Below are 24321 nucleotides of genomic sequence, written 5' to 3'. Positions count from 1 at the left end.
TTACGTTAAAACTAAATTAACTTTTGATTTCACACTGGATGTAGAGGTGAAACCAAAAGTCACTGTTTCAACTTAAGTAACTTACATAAGTTCATTAAAACAAAATTGACTTTTGGTTTCACACTTGATGTGTTACATAAGCTATGTTCAAAGAACACTGACTTTTAGTTTCACACAAGGACGCGGGCAGCAGGTTACGTAAGATGCGTGAGTTACGTTTAAACAACACTGACATTGTTTATTGTTTGGTTATTATTTGGTTTTAAAAGAGACACAAATTGTGGACTCCAGGGAGGAAGACTGTCTCTCTCATTACACTACATCAGTTGCTCTCAGCATCAAGTATTGTAGCAGGCAGGTTTACATTGAAGTTAGGACGTGACAAAGCATCGGTTTTTAACAACCTGGGAACGACAAGACAGTGATCTTTTCTGTCTAATGTGAAAGCAGCATTAAGTCCTCCAATAAAATCAACACCAAAGAACAGCATCATATGCACTGTATTTTGGATAGTCTCGTCAATTAAAAATGATCAGAGTATTTGATTGCATTGTGTAATACCTGTTTGTGAGGTATCAGAGAAAGCAGGATGATGGAGAGATGGATCAGAGGGTGTAGAAGAGAGAGAGGAGGTGGAGACTGCTTTAGAGGGGGTGAAGGTAGAGAAAGCCTCCCAGCCCTCAGCTGGAGAGGAGGCACTGTGGAAGCTATGAGGCCTTTGAGGAGCTGAAGGAAAAGAAAGATACAGGAAGTGGCAGAAAAGAAGGAGGAAAAGAGAGAGCGGGAAGACAAACCAAAAGACGGGAAAATGGTGAGTGGAACTAGAAATGCACAGAATCACGAGTGACAAGTGCTATTCTGAGAGTCCCCAGAAGTTTACTTGTTTTTAAGGTATAACTTTGGCAGAAATAAACCTATGGGTTCCCAAACTGAAACTGAATCTTCAGTTTATTGTTTGATGGTATTTCAAATTATTAACGCTTTGATATTTGGAGCAACAACACTTCTCTTGCGGTGTTTTCAGATGCCTTTTACGGGTATCTAAATCTCTGAACCCTGAGAAAAGTGATGCAATTTCTTTAAAATCATAAGAAACAAGAAACTTGGTGAGAAATGTTCCACAAATTGTATAATAATATAATTATAAAATATAAATAAAATTAAATAATATAATATGTATAGTTAGATTTGTATTTATATATATATATATATATATATATATATATATATATATATATATATATATATATATATATATATATATATATTGTTAGGGAAAATGTCCAGGGAAAATGTTAGGGGAAAATAGGAAAAATCTAGGGACAAATATACTTGTAATTATCATATTTACATATTGAAATAACTAAATTATTATATTAATGATATTAATAAAGAACTACATCCTTTTTTTTTTAATTTTCAGGTTATTTTATTGGACTTTTTCTAATTTCTTGCTTACTTTTGGGCCATTTCTTCTCTCTTGCTCAGTGCGCTCTTCCATTGTTTTTGAAAGAAAGATATCCAGTTTTCTCAGGTTTCAAAGTGTTTAGGCAAAAGAAGACCATTTACATTAATCGCATAAAGAATGCACAGAGATAGGTGCATTTTGCCATACTGTTAAATGCAACCATCGCATACTGCCATGAATCCAGTGTTCCTGCATGCTTTTGTGGGCTTTCACTCAGTTGCAAATCGTAGACACTTTCTTTAGTTGATTATTGGTAAATTTAACAATTGATTAATCGTCATTTGGAAAAAAAAAATACTTATTTCAAACAATACCAACTGCATTTTTTCCTCTGTGAAAGCCCACAGCAACATGTTTCATATACTCTGAAAGCACTGCATGGCCAGTCAGTTAATCAAGCAAATTTCATATGTTCAATTAAATTCTAAATGATCAATTAAACTGTACAGAACAGGCAGAAAGGCATATGAGAAAATACAGATTAATAGGACTTCAAAACTCTGCACAAAAACCCTCATGAATTTGTATCCTCCTATAATATACCAGTGTGGCTTTCAATCCACAGCTTTGTTGTTCCATTAGAAGTTGAGATGCTTTCCTAATAAAATTCTGTGGTAAAAGTTGTTTCCCACTTTACCCTTAACCCTTTAAAACCTGAGCACATGGGTTTCATTTCTTTCAATATCATGAGATGAATGCAATAAGCAACTTGAGAAGAAATTAACCCAAAATTGGCCCAAAAAAAATCAGTAAAAAGTTGCAAAAAATAACTTGAAAATGAGAGAACAAAAAGAAAGAAACAAATGAGGAGATGGCGTCAAAAAACTGCGTAATAATAATAATATTTCTAAAAGATACTTTAATAATAATAACTGATATAGTTTTCTGGACATTTTTTCATTGCTTTTATGTTCTAAATTTGCACTTGCATTTATTCCCCAAGAAGAAATCAAACCGATTTTTTTTTTCAGGGTTCAGATGTTAAAATACTTGTGACAGGTGTCTGAACGTAGTACAAGTGAAGTGATGTTGATCCAAGTTTCAAAGGGTTAAAGGAATAGTTCATCTTTATATCTTCATCTTATACCGTTATTTTAATGTTGCATTTTTTATTCATAAAAAGGTGGTAGGTGGGAGAAATAAACGAAAAAGGAAAATGGGATGGAGGCTGGCACTCCACCTACATACTATACACACACCTAACATACCAGCCTTCACATCAACACCGGTCTAACACTGACAGAAAATTACTCATTGCTGTACGGTGCAGCTAAAATGCAGAAAAGCTTTCTTTTGCGAACCACTTTACCTTTTCAGCACAGTTAAGAGCATGACTAAGAAAGAAACAGAGCAATCTATTCAGCGTGACTTGACTGGTCTGGCAACAGTCCTGTCTGGATGTGGATGGAGAAAAGCCAAAAGCACTAATTTACTGACAGCAGACTGTTGGTGTGCAAATTAAGCAGGAAAATTTTTAAAAAGATGCTGACAGGGGGGCGCCTGGTGGCTCAGTGGATAGAGCAGCGCCCCATGTACAGAGGTTGTATCCTTGCCGCAGCGGCCGCAGCGGCCGCAGGTTCAAGTCCGGCCTCGGCCCTTTGCTGCATGTCATCCCCTCTCTCTCTCCCCCTTTCAATTTCAAACTGTCCTGTCCATTAAAGGCAATAAAAGCCCCCCAAAAATGGGTAAAACTGTGTGAGGCTCAGGAGATTCAAAATAAGGGCATCATCTTATCAACACAGCAGGAGATGCCTCAGAGCGATGAAATATGTATAGCATGTTACATAAATCCAGATCACATGTTTAAAGTCATAAGCTTGTTCTGTTTATGTAATCCCAAGAACCCAGGTGTATACATGTAAAACACACACTGACTTCTCTGTAGAAAAATTCTAGATGGATTTGATTATATTTCAACCCTTTGATACCTGGGCAGATTGGTTTGATTTCTTTAATACAAATATCTGTGAAGAAAGCAATGAGCAACTTAAAAAGAAATTACCCAAAAATTATCAAGACAGTAGTAAAAAGTACAAAACATGACCTGAAAATTAGCACAACAAACAAACAAACAAACAAAAGCGAGAAAGTAAAAAAGTTAAAATACAATGCAAAAAAACCCCAAGGAAATGACCTGAAAAGTTTTTCAAAAAGATGATTGCAGTAATTCTGTAAAATATTTTTAAATATATAGTTATCTTACTTATAAATAAAGTTTTGTTTTAGAGATGTTTCCCTTGCTTTTGAAAATAACAGTTTTTCAAATTGCAAATTTCTTGCGAATTGGGTGTCATTTCTCATCTCATCATTTTCTCATCATGTTTTCGAAAGAAATCAGACCAATGTGCTCCATATGAACGGAAAACTGACTGGGCCAAAATGCGTGTCTCTGATGTAGGCCTGCTCCAAATAAAGGTCGACAATTTAGTCCAGATATAAAGTAGAAATATTTGTTATCTAACAATCAGTTTCTTAGTTTTCAAATCAATGCAATGACAAAATTCTCAAATACAGCCAAAACAAATATCCTCAAACTATACATTTAAATTTAAATGTTCCGTCAACACAACAAACTCCACTGAAATTCTGAATTATGGACCTTGAGTTGGTGCAACAAGATGCTCAGAATCATGATCAAATGCATCAAATCTTCCTGGAAAGCTTACAGAATAGAACCTTTATTTACTAAAAAAAAGATAAATCTAGTAAAATAACTTGACCTGAGACCACAGGATGAGGAATATCTGTTGTATACCTGATCCAGCAGCAGGCTGGAAGATTTTGGGAAGTGCAGGAGGGTGAGCGCGTGTAAAGGCCGGCAGTGAGTAGGCATAGGGAGAGGGCCGAGCCTGCTGGGCAGTGCTGCTGGGGGGTCGTGTGCGTGAAAAGGATGGAACAGAGGGGTCTGAGGGTTCGGGCAGAGGAGGACGAGATGGGACCGAGATGGTGGAGGAAATGCCAGATGTTCTCCAGTCCATCTCTGAGGTTACTGGGTGAGAGATCAGAGATGAGGAGAACAGAAGGACGGGATGAAGAGAAAAGATGGAGAGAGAAAGGGGATTGAAATGAAGGTCTGAAGGAAATGATGAAGAAAATAGCAGCAGTAAAAACAGAATACAGATGTACAGGTGAAAGTGAAAATGTGAGAATGAAGTTATGCAGCATGTTAGAGGAAACTCGTGAGAAGAGGAAGTGAAAAGGGGGAAGAGGAATGAAAAGATGAAAAGAGTGGACTTTTGAAATGGACAGTAATAGCGTTCCAATGTCTGTGTGCTATTTACATGTCATAAAAAGTAGGCTAAGCTGCTGGCAATGGTGTCTGTCTGTGTGTGTGTGTGTGTGTGTGGGTGTGTGTGTGTGTGTGTGTGTGTGGGTGTGTGTGTGTGTGTGTGTGTGTGTGTGTGTGTGTGTGTGCGTGTGTGTGTGTGCGTTGGGGGGGGCAGATGTTGGGATTGTATATTCTTGCAAACCACGAAAATGTTACCTTTATTTGATGTGTATCATATCGATGTGACTAAAGTGATGTAGTATGTGCGCTGATTTTGTCATCTGGAGGAGGAGTAGGGGATGGGGGATGTTGTGACACCCCAGCAGGAAGCCTGGTAAGCTGCAGACTACATGATGTAAGTAAAGTCGAATTATTCTGACTAAAACCGCACTTTTGAAATACATGTAAACATGTTAGTCTGACTGAAATCAGACTGACTTGAATTTCTTGAAATCGGATTAACACACCCAAATAACGCTGCTGGAAGTCGAGGTCGAGGTATTCCATCATGTAAACACCTCAGTCTGACTTTAACAGGACTTCTGAGGAGGTAAACATACTTTAGCCACCTAAAAAATTCAATATCAGTTTAAGTGTGCACTATATTTGAATATTTTTTCCTCTTAAGCTTCCACAACAGCTGATGGAGGCAGCGGCAGAGCAGCAGCTCCGCCGTTCAGTGGAGGAAAATGGTTTTCTCACTTTGGTGTTTTTGATATAACAGCTTCAAATCCCTATGCGTAAGGGCTGTTTTATGGCAAAGTAAATCACTGAAAATGTTCTAAATATAGCGTACGCTTAACTGGTAGTGATTAATCATGAACAACTGATCAGTTACTGCAGAGTTTGCTCAGCGCTGTTTGATTATCTGTACTTGATGCAGCAGTTTTCTACCACAAAGTTATTGTTAATAAACAGATACGACTATGATTTGGTCCATTTTTTTTTTTTTTATTGTTATTGTTGTTTTATATCTTGCGTTTTTGCATATTCTGCATCCCTCTTTTTCTCTGTATATATTGCTTACATATTTATTGGTCTATATTCTCTTCTGTATGTTTAATATGCTGCTGGTTACTTAAATTTCCCTCGGGATCAATAAAGTACCTATCTATCTATCTATCTATATCATAGACTGTATAAATAATATAGCTTCACTGCAACTAGCTGAAAGAGGGCATATCTCCACCTGCTGTGGAGGAATCAGACGTACTTCATCAATAAATGGATTCTCTCCTGGTACTTGTATACTGAGACAAGGACAGTAGTCCAAATAAATAACAGAATCAGGCTGTAACTGTGTATGTAAACATATTGTGTGTTTACTACTGTGATAGTTTCACAAAAATGGGAACTTTAAGACACAACGTGACCTTTTCTTAATCATGAGCAAGACCTTTTTGTGCCTAAAACTAGACTCATGTTAACCACAGCGATGTTAAAACGCAAAGAAACGTTCATCTTGTATATTTCCGCCACATAATCATGTAAACGCATCTGTGGTTTGCAGAAACATGCAATTCCAACATTTATTATGGCGATCGTATTGGGACTCGTAAATCAGGGAACGGACTCAGTTACCTGTGGGGCCTGATTCAATGGCAGGCCTCCATGCCAGATCATGAACTCTGGTGACAGATGCAGCAGAGGCTGTTACAGAGAGAAAAGGGAACAGCAGACAGAACCATTGAGCCAAAAAGGAACCGGGGTTTAAATAGGAAACAAAAGCGGAAGCAGCAGTGACAGAAAAACAGTTCAGAGAGAGATTAAAAAGGTGAGAAGGGAGATCCTCGCCTGACCCCGCACAGCTGATACAGAGCGAGGCTGACAACGCAGCAGGGTGTCCAGTCTTTCCCAGAATTCATTAGAACATGTAGTGTAGAAGTTGCAGTGTACGTTCCCTAGCTAAATCCAGCCCAGCAACACTTAATTTAGAACAGATTACTGTGGCAGCATGCTCAGGGCAGAGCTGCTGTCTGGACACTGTGACTGTGTTTATCCGATGTGGACATTAGAATGGAAATATCTGGCAGACAAAATCTAAATCATGACACAAACATTACAAAAACAGTGTCCTCAGGTACCAGACACTTCAATCAAATGCTTTTCAACTTTCTCAAGATTATTTTTATCCTAATTTTTGACACATTTTTGAACAAATTATCTTATTATTACTTACTTACTTACTATTATTACTGCAGGTAATTTTAGAGGTAGAAAGAACATATGTATTTATTGTTATTTAGTGTTTGTATTTCTATTCCTTCTCTCATTTCATGTAAGTGTCTTTCAGTATTTTGTATTCGGTATTTTGTATTTGGTTTGTTTTTTTACTTTTAGGGGTTTTTTTTGCATTTCATGTAAAGCATCTTTAAGTACTTTAGCTAGGTTGATAGGTTGTTATTTCTTATAAACTGATTTTATGGTTTTATGCGCGTTTAGTGTTTTGACTTATAATTTATATTTATTCTTACTTTATTTGTTTTGTACCTCTGTAACTTATTTCCAGAGTTATGGTATCCATGTGCTCTATACTGATTTATTTCATTTTTTTTAATTTATTCATTTATTAATTATTATTATTATTATTTATTTTTATGTTTAGAAATATATATATTTCTATATATTGTTAGGTTAAGTACATTTTTAGCACTCTCGCATGTAAATCACTTTGAGCTGCATTTTATCTATGAAAGGTGCTACATAAATAAAGATTATTATCATCATCATCATCATCATCATTATTATTATTGTTATTGTTATTATGTGGTATTATACGGTTATTAGACTGAGTTAGGTTAATCTACATTTTGTCAAGAAATAAGTGCAAGTAAAAGTGTAAAGGATCTCAAAAAGCTTTCTGGCTTTGGGGTGCGAGTCCCGTCTGTTTGTGCAAGAAGGGAACATGCCGTCTGCTGAGTATAATACACTGACTATGGATAAGTAAAAAAAATAAAACATTTTAAAAGAAAACACACGGTGAGCCATCGTTTTGTTACTATGATCCATGTTTGTGGAACAGCCTGCCTGAAGGCCTGAGGGCAGCTGAGGGTGATAATATTTTGAAAAGCAAACTCAAATTCTACCTTTTTTAGTTTGACTTTGAATTTAACTTAATCTATTGACTATTTATTTATACATTTTAGTCTGTTTCAGTTTTACTACCTCCTATATAATTTTATTATTCTTAACATTTATTTATTGTCATTTACCTCTTATTTACAGTTTGAGCATTTTACTTATTATCACTATTATTTATTCATTTTTAATCTTTCTATTTCTAGGCTTTAGCCTGCCTCTGATGTTTCTGAGTACTCCTTAATCACAAAGTCTTCTTTTTATTCTTCTGTTTGTGTGTGCCTGTGTGTGTGTGTGTGTGTGTGTGTGTGTGTGTGTGTGTGTGTGTTTTAAGTCACTGCTGAACACCTCAGATGAGGATTTCTTCTCAGACTTTCTTTGCATATTTATTTGATGTAATGGCCCTGTCATCCTCCAGTATGTCCCCAGTCTTACCAGCAACATGAGTAGCTTGTCCGCTTCCGAAATGGGCCCTCCTCTCTTCACCACCTTCATCATCACTGTCATTAAAGTCATCGAGGTTTCCAATGTCACTCTGTTTCATGCTCATGAGACTGGCCAAACTCTGCATGTCCTCATCTCTGTGGAGAAGAGACAGGGACTCCTTTAAGAAGCAGCTCGAGACTCATTTCTTTGCTCTTACTTTGAATTAATTACACTTTCTATTTATTCTTGTCGCATATTATGGTTGTTATTTCTTATCATCTTGTTTTGTGCTTTGAATGTACTTTAACTGCTTTTACTTTTGTTGTTTACTATTTCTTTTATATTTCTATTTCATCTGTTTTCCACATCGTGATGGTATGCATGTGCCATGTGCTAATTATTTCACGTCACGTCACGTCACGTCACGTCACGTCACGTCACGTCACGTCACGTCACGTCACGTCACGTCACGTCACGTCACGTCACGTCACGTCACGTCACGTCACGTCACGTCACGTCACGTCACGTCACGTCACGTCACGTCATTTTATTTATCTTATTTTATTTTATTTCATTTATTTTGTATTCTTTTTATTCATTTTTAAATGTATTTATTCATTTATAAATATTTATACATTTCTATATATTCTTAGGTTTTCATTTTTAGCACTCTTGCATGTAAATCACTCCGAGCTGCATTTTATGTATGAAAGCTGCTTTACAAATAAAAATTATTACAGCTTTGAGGACTTAGTGCTTTCAGTTAAGCTTATAGACATGCTGCCTGGAGGTTAACTTACGTGGCTTTGCCCTCTTTGAGAAAGACACAAGACAGGTTGAGTTTCAGCGTGGCTTCCACCACTTTGACGGATAGCGGTTTGAGCTTCAGTGTGACATCAAATTGCGCCGGCGTGGCACTGGCAAACTTCTTCATATTGACGTCTGCTGATGCCAACACCTTCCTACGGCCTTTTGTCTCCTAATGAACAAAAAATAGAAGATGAGGAAGTCAAGAAAGAAAAAACAGAAAAAAATCCTTCCTGAGAGTACATTGTTTTACAATTAACCTTGAAAACTGAGCAAATTGGTTTGATTTATTTCAAAAGCATGGTGAGAAAGCAATAAGAAACAAGACGTGGTCCAAAATTCTGTAAAAAACTCAGTAAAAAAAAAATGAAAATAAGAAAATAAAGTAAGATACAAAAACAAACAAAGTATATTTTTTGTATTAGAAGTGTAGTTTTCTGGACATTTTTCTCTTTTTTGGGATTATTTTCTTGTAAAACTTAATTTTAGGTAATTTTGTTGTCATCCTTTAATCATTTCTTGCAATCTGTGTGACATTTCTTCATAGTTCATCAATGCCTTTTTCCCCATTTTTTCCAAAGAAATCAGAGTCAAACCACTTGTGAAATGCATGTAAACCCATGTCTATCCAGGTTTCGAAGGGTTGAAAAATGAAATGAAAAAAAAAACTAAAGGATAAAACTAAGGATAACACAGATTCTGCACACTCACATTTTCGATGACAAAGGTCCAGTCCTTGTCTTCAAACTCCTCTGCAGTAGGTTCCTGTTGGCAGATGAATAAATGAACTCCATTTCCCATCTTTGATTCAACTAATTAATCTGCAGCAACTACAGAGACTAAACCTCTTACCCTGAAGAGTGTGACAGTGATGTCTAAACTCTCTGGAACCTGCCACAGCACCAGGCCTCTGTATGGGTTTTTGATCCCCGGCTGCCAGCTGTGCAGCTAACAGAAAAGATAACACAAACAGTCTCAAAGCTGCTGCCAGAGTTTTCCACGGACTGGACTGTACGTCCTCTGCAGAGCACACTGTAACACCGCTGTTGGTAACTTTTATCAATCAAACTTTTCGGTCATATTTGATGAAACCGTCACTACATGCACACAGTAATACATGAGCCAGATAGTGAGAAAGTTTGTGATCATGACGTTAAAAACAGCTGTGTCAAATTGAAGCACTGTTGACTGGACAAGCCGAATTTTATGACAATCGACTCAGAATAATGCAAGTTACAGTCAATTCTGTGGTGAAATTTGCATCTCTCAAAACACATGTATTTATGTGCCAATGGATCTCGACCTTATATGACGCCTGCACAGACGCATTGTGGTGAGCTTAAAGCAGTGGCCAATGAGGCATCTACATTTCTACATACATCATCCATATGTATCAGACACATGTACATGTCTAATAGCAAGCTCTCCAAACTATATCTAGGTCAAATGAAAAATGTCGAGGAACTCTGAGTCTTACGTTGTTTGTTATTATAAAAAAGGCTAATGAGACCACAGGTCATGACTGAATGCTCCGTTAGACTCCTCTCTTCTGGTTGGTTGCGTTGTTTAGCCACAGTAGATTCTTGCAAATTCAAATAGAAGCACTACAAGGAAGAGGAACATAATTCTTTTTGAAGAAAATCTTTCTCATGTACAATATACTAATGTGTAGATGTAGTAACAGTTTTAGCAAATATGACAAAAAATGATTGTCATATAAGTTACCATCTGTAGTTTGTAGCTAAAAGACAGTTTATCCTCTTGGAAAATTTCTAAATCCAGAACAATATTTTATAAAAATTAAGTCATTTCTGCTTCAGGAGTTCCGATTATCTACAGTATTTGAACATTTCTACCTGACTGTCATGTCTTTCTCTTTGCCTTGTTACCTTTGTGCTGTGGCGTCTGTTCCTCCTGGTCCACACCACTCTCAGTTTGTCTGGTTGCCTGCAATTAAAACACATTTTAGTGCTTATAGTGGGGGATGTTTTTCAGTCACCATCTACTGTAGACCAGCATCAATACGGCATAGAGACCATTTCCACACACACCCAGATAGATATGCTAACAAGTTTCTGACAGGATGTTTCAGTTCCATTTTTGGTCCAACTGTTGACATTTTGATAGTCATTAAAGCTTCCCAGTTGTACGCCTCAGTGAACCAGTGAGGCTGCACTTGCAGTTCACACCCATGTCCTCTATTTAGTATGTGACCCAACGTCTCCCCTTCTCTTCCTGAGTTATGGTGCTGAGTAATGACCAGAAAAATGTTTTTTTATGTCACTGTCAAGCTGACCTTTGAGCTTTTAGATATAAAATATCATCACATCTTCATTTCATTCTACCAGACATTTGTTTGAAATGTTGTAATAATTCCTGTATGAAATATTAAATTGTGGCCAAAACAAGTTTCATGAGATTCCAGTAATCTTTGACCAATAAAATCTACTCAGTTTATCATTGAGTCCAAGTGGATGTTTGTGCCAAATTTGAAGAATTTCCCTTAAAAATGTTCTAGTGATATCAAATACTTGAATGAGGCGCACAAGATCACAGTGACCTTAGACCACCAAATTTTGAATCTCAACTTCGACCTATGACTACCAAATGGTTGTCAGCTCATCGTTGAGTCAAGGTGAATATTGGTGCAAAATTTGAAGAAATTCCCTTAAGGCTTTGATGAGATATGACCTTCACAAGAATGTGCCAGCTGATGAACAGACAGACAACCAGAAAACATAATGCCTGCAACCATGGCATGGAGGCATAAAAAAAACATAAAACCTGCAAATAATTGATGAAAGTACTGCATACCGCCATGTTTACGAGTTTATGAGTTTCTTGTCATACACACAGATTCTGTTTACTCTTTCATCAAGGCTAGACTAGACATCTACCAAACCTTCACCAAACCAAAATCTAAACATCTAAAGACAAATAAATCCAAAATTTTGACAGATAGATGTACAATGGACATTTATTAAATGTCATTTCAACATTTAATAAATGCTCAGAGGGGGAGGTTGCATCTGAAATCAGTCCCTCATTCATGCATTAACTATACTCTACATAATAAACAGTCAATACTCTTCTTAAGTGAACAGAAAAATTGAAATTTTTGACATTTCTGAATCTTGATTATTCGTGTTATCACTGACACTGCATACATGCCATAAATACTCATTTTTAGTTGCACTGTGGCAATTTTGACGGCCCTAGAAAGTGTATAGAACTCACACTAAGAATTGATTTAATACAAGGTAGGAAATTCATTTCAGACATATCCTGGGAGTCTCCAACCACACCAGCAGCTCTGTCTCACTGTACACAGGGACAACATTGCTACGAGCTAAATGCTAATGTCAGCGCGCTAACATGCTCACAATGTCAATCTCAACAGAGTGGACCAAAATTCAGGGGATTACCAAAGTGATCAGAATGCATCCTGTGGGAAACATAACTTGTCATAGCAGTCCATGGGACGGTATCATCTGATTTCATGTAATCTAATTATGCAGTCTGTGGAAGAGCAGACCCAGGAGAGAAACACACCGCTTACACACAAACCCGTGTGTGTGTTTTCAAAACACTGAGCTTAAGAGCTCAGCCAGGAGAAAATGAAAATCTTGTGACTGTGTGAGCAAGACGTTAGTGATGGGGAGGAGAAACAGCTGGACTGCATGTCTGCCAGCATAAGAAAAAACAAGAGAGAGGAAGAAACTGCGAACATATTAATGAATAGTGGGAGACCCTGCACTGACTTCAGAGGCTGTAATGTACGGAAGCAAATAAGGGTCATTAATATCTGATGTTCGTAAATCATTTTATGACCCAAATTAATGTTTCTGAATGCATAATAATGTATTGTAGCTATAGAAATATTTTGTGCATGCGTGGGAAATGTTTGTGCACATAAATATAATTTGCGCTGGTAAAATGTTTATGTAGCTGTAGAAATATTTTCTTTATGTGGAATTAGAAATTTTGCATGATTATTTTCAACACTAAGGTTTGACTAAGTCAGATATCCCCTAACCCTAACCCAGAACATGTTCCACCTTTGCACACTGACGGTGAAGTTACAAGCTTCAAGCTACAAGCACAAATTTTGACCCTGAGATGACTAGCCAATCAGCTCATTGCCTAGTGAAAATCAAATCGATGGGTGTACTGTTTACTTTTTCCATCTAAAGCATGCTGGCATCAACATGGAGGGGCCCAAGGCAAACTGTTCGCAACACATGTGGGCTAATTACAACGGTTAGTACGAAGCATGCTCGAAAATTTTTCTAAAAGACTTCTCCTGCAAAAATTTTGGTACACATACACAAAATATTTCTAAAGCTAATGAAACTTTTTACATGTGTGGTATATTTACACATGTAGTTTTCAGACATGTACAAAAAATGTTTACATCTATAAAACATTGTCACACGTACAAAAAAATTCTACATCTACAACTTTTTCACACATGCACAAAACACTCTCCATCTACAAAATTTTTTCACATGTGCACAAAAATATTCTACATCTAAAAAAACGTTTTCACGCGTGCACAAAAAATTCTCTACATCTACAAAACTTTCACACGTGCACAAAAAAATGTATATATCTACAAAACTTTTTCGCATGCGCACAAAAATGTATACATTGACAAAAACGTTTTTACATGTGCATAAAAAATGTATACATCTACAAAACTTTCACGCGTACATAAAATATTTCTACATATACAAAACTTTTTCCACAAATGCATAATAATCTCTCTACATCTGCAAAACTTTTTCTAACATGTACGAAACAACAATCTGAACAATCAAACATCTTGAGAACTGTTTTACACGTGCACAAAAAAAAATCTACATCTACAAAACTTGTTCAGATGCACAAAACATTTCTTCATCTACAAAACTTTTGTCAACCATTCCCAAACATAAATCAGATAACAATTTCTGAAGGCATTTTTTTACAAATATTAATGACCCTTATTTGCTTCCATCGAAATCTCTGCTTCCATCGAAATCTCCGTCTCTTACATTATCCTGTGAGACTCTGAAGTGGCGGCCTGTTGTGGGAACACTCTATGCACTTAGAAAAACAGAGCCAAGCTGTGGATGATGTGCTTGCTGTGAAACAGCAGTATGGCTTCAGGCCACATTACAAACATGTTTCTGATGGGAGAAATAAATAAACATTAAGTGGGGTGATCACAGATTTTAAACAGAGTGTGAGAGTGTCACAAACAAGGAATGTAAGGACAGAGTCCATGCTGGGGATTAACTTAACATTATTTATTAAACTGAGGTTAACACAAACTAACTATAGTGTGTAGATCAGCAGTGTTGACTGCTGAGGTTGGCCAGAACAGCCTCCAAGACAGAGAGACAGACTTCACAAGAGACTCTACAAATGGGAATATTCAAGACCAGACTTTAAACACATGCTATGTTACCCGACAGGATTCTTTGTCTCTGATCCCTCTCTATAAGTGTCTATAAGTGTTTATAAGGGTTTCCATCTACATTGTCATTTAAGAAAATAACTGAAAAAATTGAAGTGTAAATAAGTATAAATGCCAAAGAATTTAAAAATAAATAAATAAATAAGGCCTCAGCTACAGTACAAACACTTCAGCCATGAAACATGGTCGATGTCACATCATACTAACTATTTTATCATAGTCCTTCTTTAACCAAACTGTCCGCTGTAAACATCCCTCACAGCAGTTTACAGACCGACTTCCTGCTCAACTTTGCTCAATGTGCAATTAGAGATTATCAGCAACATTTCTGGTGTGCTTACTTTCACTTTGACCTTCAAATAATCTGAATAAGCTCTTGGTTTGTTTGATTTGTCTGACTTTTCTTGATCTCTCCGACTTTGTTGTAGTAATGTCCCCATATCTCAGTGATTACTCTGGTTAGTACAATTCTGTCATAAGTGATAGAAATAATGTCCAAAAGTACAATAAGATATTTTAACAAAATTACCGCCTCATGTCTGTATGCCTCCCATGCCAGTCAAGTTGCACTTGAATCTCATATTATTTTTTTTTTCATATTTAAAACATGGATTCTTCACACACATCTTACCCCTCAGCAGCACAGAAGATCTCTACAATCAACACAGTTTCAAGATTAGTGTCACCAATCCAGTATCTGAACTCATATCTCCCCTTCTGTTTCCCTTTAGCATATGAATTCTTCAGTGTTTTGTGAGGTCACGGTGACCTTGACCTTTGACCACCAAATTCTAATAATTGCATTCTCCAGTCCCAGTGGATGTTCAGTTTCCTTTTAACTCTCAAATTGTGCAAATACAAATAAGAATATAAAATATGTCTAATGCAAACACGTATTTGACAAAAATCCAATTTATGGCAAAAAAAGTTTTCACACTCGCATGAGGTGGTATTTCAGGCGATTCAAAAAAGCCATATTTGGCAAAAATGCAATGAAAAAACACTTTTTTGACTTGTCTAGGTCACATGATGCTAAACCGAATATGTTGGGGTTGTGGACAAAACAAAACTACAAATTCCTTTCAAGAACTCAAGAATAAGGCAATGAGTGTCTTTAGCGGAAATGACCCAAAATACTGTCAAGAAATGACAAAGAAAAGTCAAAAACCAAAACAAAAAGAATGGATAATGCTAACAGGTAACTGCAGTAAAAATCCATACAGTTGGCCTTTAAGGAGCCCGTACTGCTTGAACTGAGGACACTGGGCCTCCTTCTTATGTTGCACGACTCTCAGAACTAATGCGTGGATTGGTGAGAATAGTTATGCGAGAGAGAGGAGTGAGAGTGAAAGAGAGAGAACAGAAATAGACAACGCCTGACTCGCTGAACTTCACAGAAGCTTAATAGCAATCCTCCACCTGCTGCTCTATTTATCACAGACATGTTCCTGTGCTGTTGCAAAACGCTGACCTACAAATTCACCATAGTGTTTTGAACCCCGTTAGTCTGCAGATTAGTGGTTTACAAACTACAGCTCCTCAAGACAGAATACACACCAATATATTATAATTATATCACACGCTCAGATCAGACCCGGTCGCTGCAAATCGAGTGTTTGTTTTCATCGGTCTGAAGTACGAGGTGTTTGAGCTTCACCATATGAGGGAATGCTGGCCGGTGTGAGGGAAGCTGTTGATCATACAGCTTCTAAATAGTGTTTCCCAGACTGTCTAAACACGCTTACTTCAGTGTAGGTGGATTTTGCTTATCTGCTCAGGGAGACGGCCCATCTAGCCGATCCACATTTCACACATTCCTGTCACAGAGTGTAGAAAACACAGCGGTACTGTCTGTGATGTCAACCATAGGTCACCCATGAGTTCAATTTCATGCTGAATTTTAACGCCCAAACACACAGATGCTTTCAGTTATTTTATTCAATTATTATTGTCCTTCTTTTTACGACTGTGTGTTTCGCACGGAATGACAGTGTGTGTGTGGTGGTGCCTGACAACGGGAAGGGGAGCGGGGATTGTTTTTGTTTTGTTTTGTTTTGTTCTTTTGGTTGTCTTGTTTCTTTTCCATCATTTTTAAGTTGTCTTGTTTTTCCCCTTATTTTTTTCCCTCTGCAATCCAATTCCTAATAATATAAACAAATAATAAGCAGCAATTTAAAAGGCACAGTTCAGCCCAAAATCAAAAACACGTATTTTTCGTTTTACCTATCAGGCTATTTGTCAGTCTAGATAGTTTTGGTGTGATGCTGATTGCTGGAGATATCAGCCGTAAAGATGGCTGCCTTCTCCCTAATATAATGGATTTAGGTGGCACTCGGCTTGTGTTTTTCACAGCGAAAAAAAAAGTTTGAAAAACTTTGAAGAAACTCATGACCTGGTTACTCAAGATAATCCACAGACCTTGCTGTGAGCAGTTTTATGTATTTTCTTCTTACCAAAACTACTCCTGTCAACCATAGCACCACGCAGAAGGAAGCATGCATCTACTGCTAGCTCACTTAGCATGACTGAGCTAGCTAACAGCTCAGCCGAGGAGGATGCTGTTAATGGTTACATCTCACCTCAAGAGCGCAAACCTCTTAACCATGAGTAAATGCACACTTCCTTCTGCTTTGAGAAGCTACTTTGAAAGCTAAGTTGTGCGAGCTATCAATTAATTCACGCTGGACGAAGCTGAACTACAGCAAAGTTACCCTGGCTAGGAATTTAGACTGGCTAATGAAAACTTCTAAAAAAAATAAATAAATAAACAAATACTTTGTGAAAAAAAACTTCAAATTGGTAATTTAGGGCTCCATGTGATACAAAATTATTACAAAATATAGCACTTAAGCAGTAAAATTGGTGCCCGTAAAACCAAAACAATTAGCTTAAAGAAGCGAAAAGGTTTTTAACTATTTTTACTATTTTGACTATTTTCTCTCTACTGAAGTACACCCACCAACCGTATCACTGCACAGAAGGAAGTGTACATCTACTCATTGCAGAGAGGTTCGTGCTCATGACTGTGCAAGATGTAAACATTAATTGCGTCCTCCTTGGTGTACTGTTAGCTAGATCAGTGCTTCCTTTTAGAAAATAGAAAATAGCGCCAACCAACACTCAGCAACTCACACCAAAACTATCTAGACTGACAAATCGCACTAGAGATAAGAGGAAAAACGTGTGTTTTGTTGTGGTGGTAAACTGTCCCTTTAAGTTGTTTTCCGACTGAATGAAGACACTGCATCCTCATTCAGTTCAATGAGACAATTCCCCTGAAGCTGGTGCTCATGCAGAAGGCCCTGGCAAAATAAAAGAACCTGACTCAACTTTTACTGCAATAAAAGATCACGTGTTCCTGAAAAACACCGCAACATCCAATCAAATACATGCAAGTTCTTAATTTTTTAATTTTAAAACATGAGCACTGTTACACTGAGCTATCGGTTACTTGGCAATCGATGAGACAGAGGTTAAAATGGTTGTTACTGTGAAAAATATCCTGTCTTCTAGAAGTTTTTACTATTGTGCAATGATGTGGTGTGACAGCTGAGCATTTTTGGAATCATGCTTGTTCACTGTCTCTAAAAGGGATATAAGACATGTTGTAACTTGGTCGTTTGGTTGTTTGTTTTAGAGACTGATATTGATCTACAATATTGAAAAATCAAAGAGATTTTTTAAAGAGAGTCTGAATGCAGACTGACATCTTTGTAACTTTTTTCAGTGCAGTGACTTTGGTTTTCAGCGGTCTAAACGTTGTTTTTCCTGCCAGATTTACAGGAGTCATTTTCGTCATAGATGATGATGCATATAAACCTTCCGCCTAATCGTTTACACACAGTCTAATGAAATGACACATGATATGTGGCTTCAGGCTGGTGCCGGCTGCCCTGTTCTGTGGTGTTCGATAAAGTGGGAACATGTACAGACGCAGCCTCAACAGGAGCCGCTCTGGTTAACACTGTCAGAGTCATTGAGAAAACACTCTGGGTTTGAAACCACTGTAAACCTGAGAGTGTAAACATTTCAATCTAAACATCTATTACTCACATACAACCAGATGGTCTTTAAGGTATAAACTTCCCGTTAAGCCCCAGGACATAATGTTTACTCTGTGCCATCTCTATTTCAGTCAATAATTGCAAACTTACGGAGGTCAATTTTTACCAAGACAATATCTTTTTTAAAAAGATGAAAAGTCAGGACTGATTACAGTTATAATACTCTCAATTATGAGACACTAAATTAAACTTTAACTTCTTATATCAAACTTATGACTCTGTGACAGTTATGAGATACTAAGTAATTATAATAATAAAGCATATCATAATTTAGATTGATGTCAAAATTATGAAATAATATGAAGTAGTAATTGTAACCAACTAATATCTTTTTGTATTTATTGTATTCATTTATTTTTACTTTATTTAACCAGGTTGCTTTTTGAGGCATATACTATCAATCAAGTTTTTAAAAAAATCTGACAATGAAAAAATATATTGGCCAATATGTTTTTTGTTTGTTTGTTTGTTTGTTTGTTTTTCAGTACAGCCTATAGCATAAACACGCTTTTTTAAAAACTAAGAAAAAATGGACAAATTACGATTTACAGTTAAAAAATAAATGTGTTGTATTGGCTTACATCTATACTGATATATCTGCAATGAGTTAATATCGGCCAATATGGGCTCTAATGGTAAGTCACAATTTAGATTTTTGGTGTAAAAATTAAGAGATGTTATATTCGACTAAGTTAGTAGCATAATTTTGACTTGAAAAGACAGACATTTGACTGTATCTAAGAATAATCGGTCAGTTTTGACTCCCTAAATCCAAACAGCAGAAGCAAATGTGAAATTCTGAGTAAATTGTTTTACTTGCTGAGTGCCAGTTGTTACTGTCAGATAATAAATGCATATTTTTTTCCTGTTGTCAAAATCATGAGAAAATACCTCAAATTTTTAAATTACAGATAAAAATAAACATATGATTCAAAATTGTTAGTTAGTATTTAAAGTTAATGTTTTTGTATAGTATCTGAATTTTCACAAAGTTTTGCCTCAGCTTTTTGTCATCTTGACCAATTATATTCAATTAGGAAATTATGAATAATTTAAATTTAATCATTTTTGACTTGTCAAGCATTATTTTTGTGATAATTTTGGCTCTCCATTAGTATTTTGATTGTTGTCATTGCTAACATCTATACTTGAAACCATCTTAAGAAACCACCTAAAACACAACACCTCAGGGACTCTCGCTAAAGGATCCCTTGCTCCAATAAAATAAATAGTATCAGAATTTTGACAAAATTTTGCCTTAGCTTTTTGTCATCTTGTCCAATTATCTCTAATTAGGAATAATTTCAACTTGTTTCCAAATATGAATAATTTCAACTTAAAATTGAATAATTTTGACTTACAACCATTATTTTTTTTTTACAATCTTGACTCCTTAAGTGATAAATTTGGCTTACTGTATTTTGATTTTTCTTTTTTGCTAACATTTACACTTGAAGCCATCTTAAGAAACCACCGAAAACACAACACCTCAGAGACTCTCACTAAAAGATCCCTCGCTCCAATAACACAAATACACTATTAACACCATAAGCACATTACATTGTATAATATATCTTTACAGTTTGTTCTTGCTTCCCAGTGAAATGTATGTGTAATTAATGCATTGTTGTGTGCCACACCCTAAAGGGAGAGCACAGCTGCAGCACAGAACAGGCCAACTTTATCGATTCTCACACTGTATGAATAAATCCCTCTATGACTGAAACATGTTGATACCGGTCAGTCAGTGTGTGTGATACTTTTTTTGGTAGATAACAGTGACAGGAAGGTAAGCCACTATACAAGCCAGGGCTGGAGGATTGGAAAAACATGCTGACTCCTCTGTGAGTAATGATCATGGAATTAAAGGAACTCCTTCAGTGCCAAGACTCAAGCAGTCAGACCAACAGCTCTAACACTATCAGTTCTTTACGAATCTAATCTACACCCTAAACTCTACATGGAGGTGGGCACAGTTTGCTCCAAACCCCAAGTTCCCATAAGTAACCTGCCTTTTAATCTGACTGTGAGCAGGCTAAAAAATGACAAAGTGACACATATTCAGTCTTCCCTGAAACACTAAAAAACAGATTATCATTCCAACTCCTCACAACTTGCACTGCTATCTTGGACCATTTTTTGTTGACACAGTCACCCCTGGAACAGCCAGCAGAGCTCTTTGCTTGATGGAATTGACGAGACCAATCGAACAAAATGGACAGGAGCGAATAATTCTTGATGTGTCTATTATGCTGACTTCATATGCGCCTTGGAAATATTGTATTTAACGTATTAAGTTAAGAGCACATGATTGTAATCAAAAGTCAAAATTAGGAAATTTCAATGATACCCGAGTTGTCACGTTTGCGTGACGTTTCAGGGGCAACAGAAATGGCATAAAGGATGGAAACAGTGTCACCAATTGACAGAAAAAAATTATTTACTTCTAGTAGTTAAACATTTTAGTATCTGCATCTATTAGCTGTGGCAAGTATGCAAACTTTTAACTCTAAAGCAATGGTCAATGGTAAGAAACTTTTTTATTAATTCAATATTAAATAACATTTTTTGATCACATGTAATATGGTAACATGGTATTAATGTTAACTGCTGTCCATGTAGAGTGACCTAGATTCAATAAAAAATCTATAAAAATTAGGGATGATAACAATTAACCAATCGATCAATCGGTTGTTAAGAATTTAATTGAAGTAGTAGCAGTACTAGGGATTTGGGGGGTGCAAATGTTTTGCCCCAGGGCCCCCTTACAAGTTAATATGCCCATGGCAAGTAGTCAGCAATGTCAGTGGGAGGCACTCTGGGGGGTGATGACCACATCCCCTCTCCACCTGCACACCTGACACTAACTGAGCTTCCAAAATAAAAGGCTACCACTCGTTCCTACAACCAGGTTATTTATTCAGCATGACTGCAGGCTGGCCTAGATATCAGGATGTCATACCACATGGTTACAACCACACAGGCTCAACATTAGAGAGCAGACGCGGAAGTGTCGGGGCGTGCTCTGTGAAGGAGCATCACCATATTTTTCATTTTGCATTATAAACAAAAGTAAAGCTTCCGATTAATAAATACCTCTCTAACAGAACAATTCACAGCGTAAATGTTTTGCTTTTTTTTTTTTTTTACCCTTCAATACCAATATCATAGCATTAAAACGTACTCCACGTAATGTAAACTGTCAACTACCATAAGCGTTTTAAAATCTTCAACTTTTACAAACATGTTATGTTCGCTTCCGCCCCTCTGTGACGAAAGGTAACACTGATGTAGAAGCAAGCTAACCAGTAATAGGTTCATTTAATTTTTTTTAAAAAAGTGCTTGGCGTATGGGGTGTGAGCTGAACATGGTCTGACTGATCCCTTACATGCCATTTTGTTCTGTGGCGTACATGTAAAGTAAAATGATGATATTTCTGAATGGAGTTTGGCATCACTTTCTCTTCCCAAACACAAGTCCCTTTAACATTTGAGCACAACACATTAGACTAGCTTTGCCAAACACTACTCATATTTACTAAATTAGCTAGAAATAAGTGTTTTCACAGTTACTTACCATTTCTTCGTGCACTCTATCGTCAGCTCTTGAAACGAAGCCGCAAACTGGAACTTGGATGCTCTCTTCCCGACCCGCTGCAGCCGCTTCCACACCGATGTCATGCTGAAGCTTGTCGGATATTTCTCTCAAACACGCGGTGAACCGAAATTAAAACGAAGGGACAGTGTGTCCCCGCCACCGTGTCCCTCCGCCGGGACCTCGCAGACCGGGAAAGTCCACCTGCGTGGCTGTCAGCTGCGGTGTGTGCTCCTCTCCTCACCGGCGTCCACTTCAGGCTGCAAAACAAACACACGCCTCAACTCCCAGCTAGCGTCAAGCTAACCGGAACAAGCGGAAACACGAGATCGAGACTTTCAAAATAAAGTTGAATGCGGAACTAGAACACAATACAATAATGTAATAATGTCCTGAAAATGTAATAAAACTTGAACTTACCTTGATTGAATAAGTACTAAAGCCAATAATGTAATAAACTGACAAATAATGTCATGTTAGCCTCCTGAAAACAATGCAGTAATATTCATTTGAGGTGTGCCTGCACATCTTACATTTCCAAGAAAAAAAAGCATACTGTAAAACATTACATTTATTATATCATCGGTTTTGAAAAAATAACCACCTTAAAGGTATTATTTTATTATAAGTAAAAATGTTCTTTATGAAAATACCAGTCAGGACATTTTATTAGATTATTGGTCAAGTTACTGAATTTCATTACATTTTCAGTCAGGTTGAGATAAGTTTATTACTTCTCCAGGCATTGTTACATTTTCAGGAAAGTGTTACATTATTGTGTGCTACAAGGATGTCAGATACATGTACAAAAAATAAAGACAGTTTTTTATTCCAGTTTCAGACTTTATTGATAAACCAGGAAATTATTATAACAGAGTTTATTTATTACTTATTTAGGTCAGTAAAATTATGATAATCTGAATTAACATTTTACATTCTTTCTTCACTTCACTTCCTGTTTTAGCAGAGTGCATTACAGCTGACTTGATGCAGCAGATACAATTATTATAACAGAGTTTATTTATTACTTATTTAGGTCAGTAAAATTATGATAATCTGAATTAACATTTTACATTCTTTCTTTACTTCACTTCCTGTTTTAGCTGAGTGCATTGCAGCTGACTTGATGCAGCAGATAGTTATTGGGCAATACACTATGCTTTACAAGTCACACCTACAATGACTTCATATTCTGCAGAATAATCTAACAACAATAATAATGGGATGATGTTGAGACGTGACGTTTTAGCTAAAATAAAAACAGTGATTCTGCAACACATATAACAAGGATGCAACAACAATAACAGCTACTGGAGATGAAACGCCAGAATGTTTAGTGAGGAAACTGAGCAGAGAGCCACAGGCTGCTGTTTGACCCTAAATGATTATTACAGGGATTTTTCATCGGGATACAGGTATACACATGTAATTTACTCCAATTCATGAATGAATAATAGTAGGTGCAGATGATTTCACCCTGCCTGTGACTTACAAAGAAGACTGTAACATGTAACAGGTGCAGGTGTGAGCAAACAGCCCTGAGATGAGTCAAACAGTTGTTAGTGAGTTCCCATGAAGCTGCATTTGTGGAAATCATCGAGGACTGACTACAAAACAGAAATTACCTGTGTGCGTGTCGGGGAAAGTTTCCCCGTGTCATGAGTCCCCTCAGCTGCAGGGACTTTTCCACTTTAGCCCTCACTCTATTTATATCTGTCGCTGACACATAGAGCAGCTGGGACTATAATGTAGCCTCCAAGAACACACACATAGACACACACACACACACAAAGATAAACACTCTGTTCACACCCTGAAGGATCAAACTTAACCCTTTCAAACAAGAATTGACATCGCTTTTCTTGTGCTGCGTTCAGGCCCCTTCAACAAGTTATTTGACCCCTTGAAACCTCTGCAATTGGATTTCTTTCGATAACATTGGGGTAAAAAAGCCATGACAAACTTCACTAAAAATGGCCCACAAACTGCATGAAAGTATAAAACTGTGACATGAAAATTACCCAATAAAGCTTTTTAAAAGAAGGGTAGATTATTAGAAAATCACCCTAAAGATAAGGGAAAATGTCTTGAATGTAAGTAAGTACTTTTATTTCTCAACACTTTTTAGGTCATTTTCTTTTTTATTCTTCTTTT

General features: G+C 36.8%; 1 protein-coding gene across 14 annotated transcripts in view; it reads right to left on the bottom strand.

The window, feature by feature from the left end:
* ehbp1l1a (EH domain binding protein 1-like 1a) overlaps positions 1–22462 on the bottom strand; it is a 54449-nt gene extending 31987 nt beyond the window's left edge. For 4 of the 14 annotated variants that reach the window (XM_088073137.1, XM_088073138.1, XM_088073142.1 and 1 more), the window contains exons 1-9: positions 22150–22461; positions 10937–10994; positions 9900–9995; positions 9759–9812; positions 9041–9219; positions 8250–8395; positions 6318–6386; positions 4224–4457; positions 562–726 (exon numbers count right to left, since the gene is read on the bottom strand). In XM_088073137.1, coding sequence (XP_087929263.1) covers positions 562–726; positions 4224–4457; positions 6318–6386; positions 8250–8395; positions 9041–9219; positions 9759–9812; positions 9900–9995; positions 10937–10994; positions 22150–22253 — 1105 coding nt within the window. In that variant the 5' untranslated portion in view covers positions 22254–22461. Of the gene's footprint in view, positions 1–561; positions 727–4223; positions 4458–6317; positions 6387–8249; positions 8396–9040; positions 9220–9758; positions 9813–9899; positions 9996–10936; positions 10995–22149 lie in introns of all 14 variants that reach the window. The other 10 variants (XM_088073147.1, XM_088073149.1, XM_088073146.1 and 7 more) reach the window with 9 other exon arrangements.
* Positions 22463–24321: the final 1859 nt, after the last annotated feature.

The sequence above is a fragment of the Plectropomus leopardus genome, chromosome 23 (assembly GCF_026936395.1).
Source record: "Plectropomus leopardus strain MGB_pleo_1.0 chromosome 23, ASM2693639v1, whole genome shotgun sequence".
Taxonomy (NCBI): domain Eukaryota; kingdom Metazoa; phylum Chordata; class Actinopteri; order Perciformes; family Serranidae; genus Plectropomus; species Plectropomus leopardus.
The sequence above is the reverse complement of the archived record's forward strand: the minus strand, read 5'-3'. Positions and strand labels throughout refer to the sequence as shown.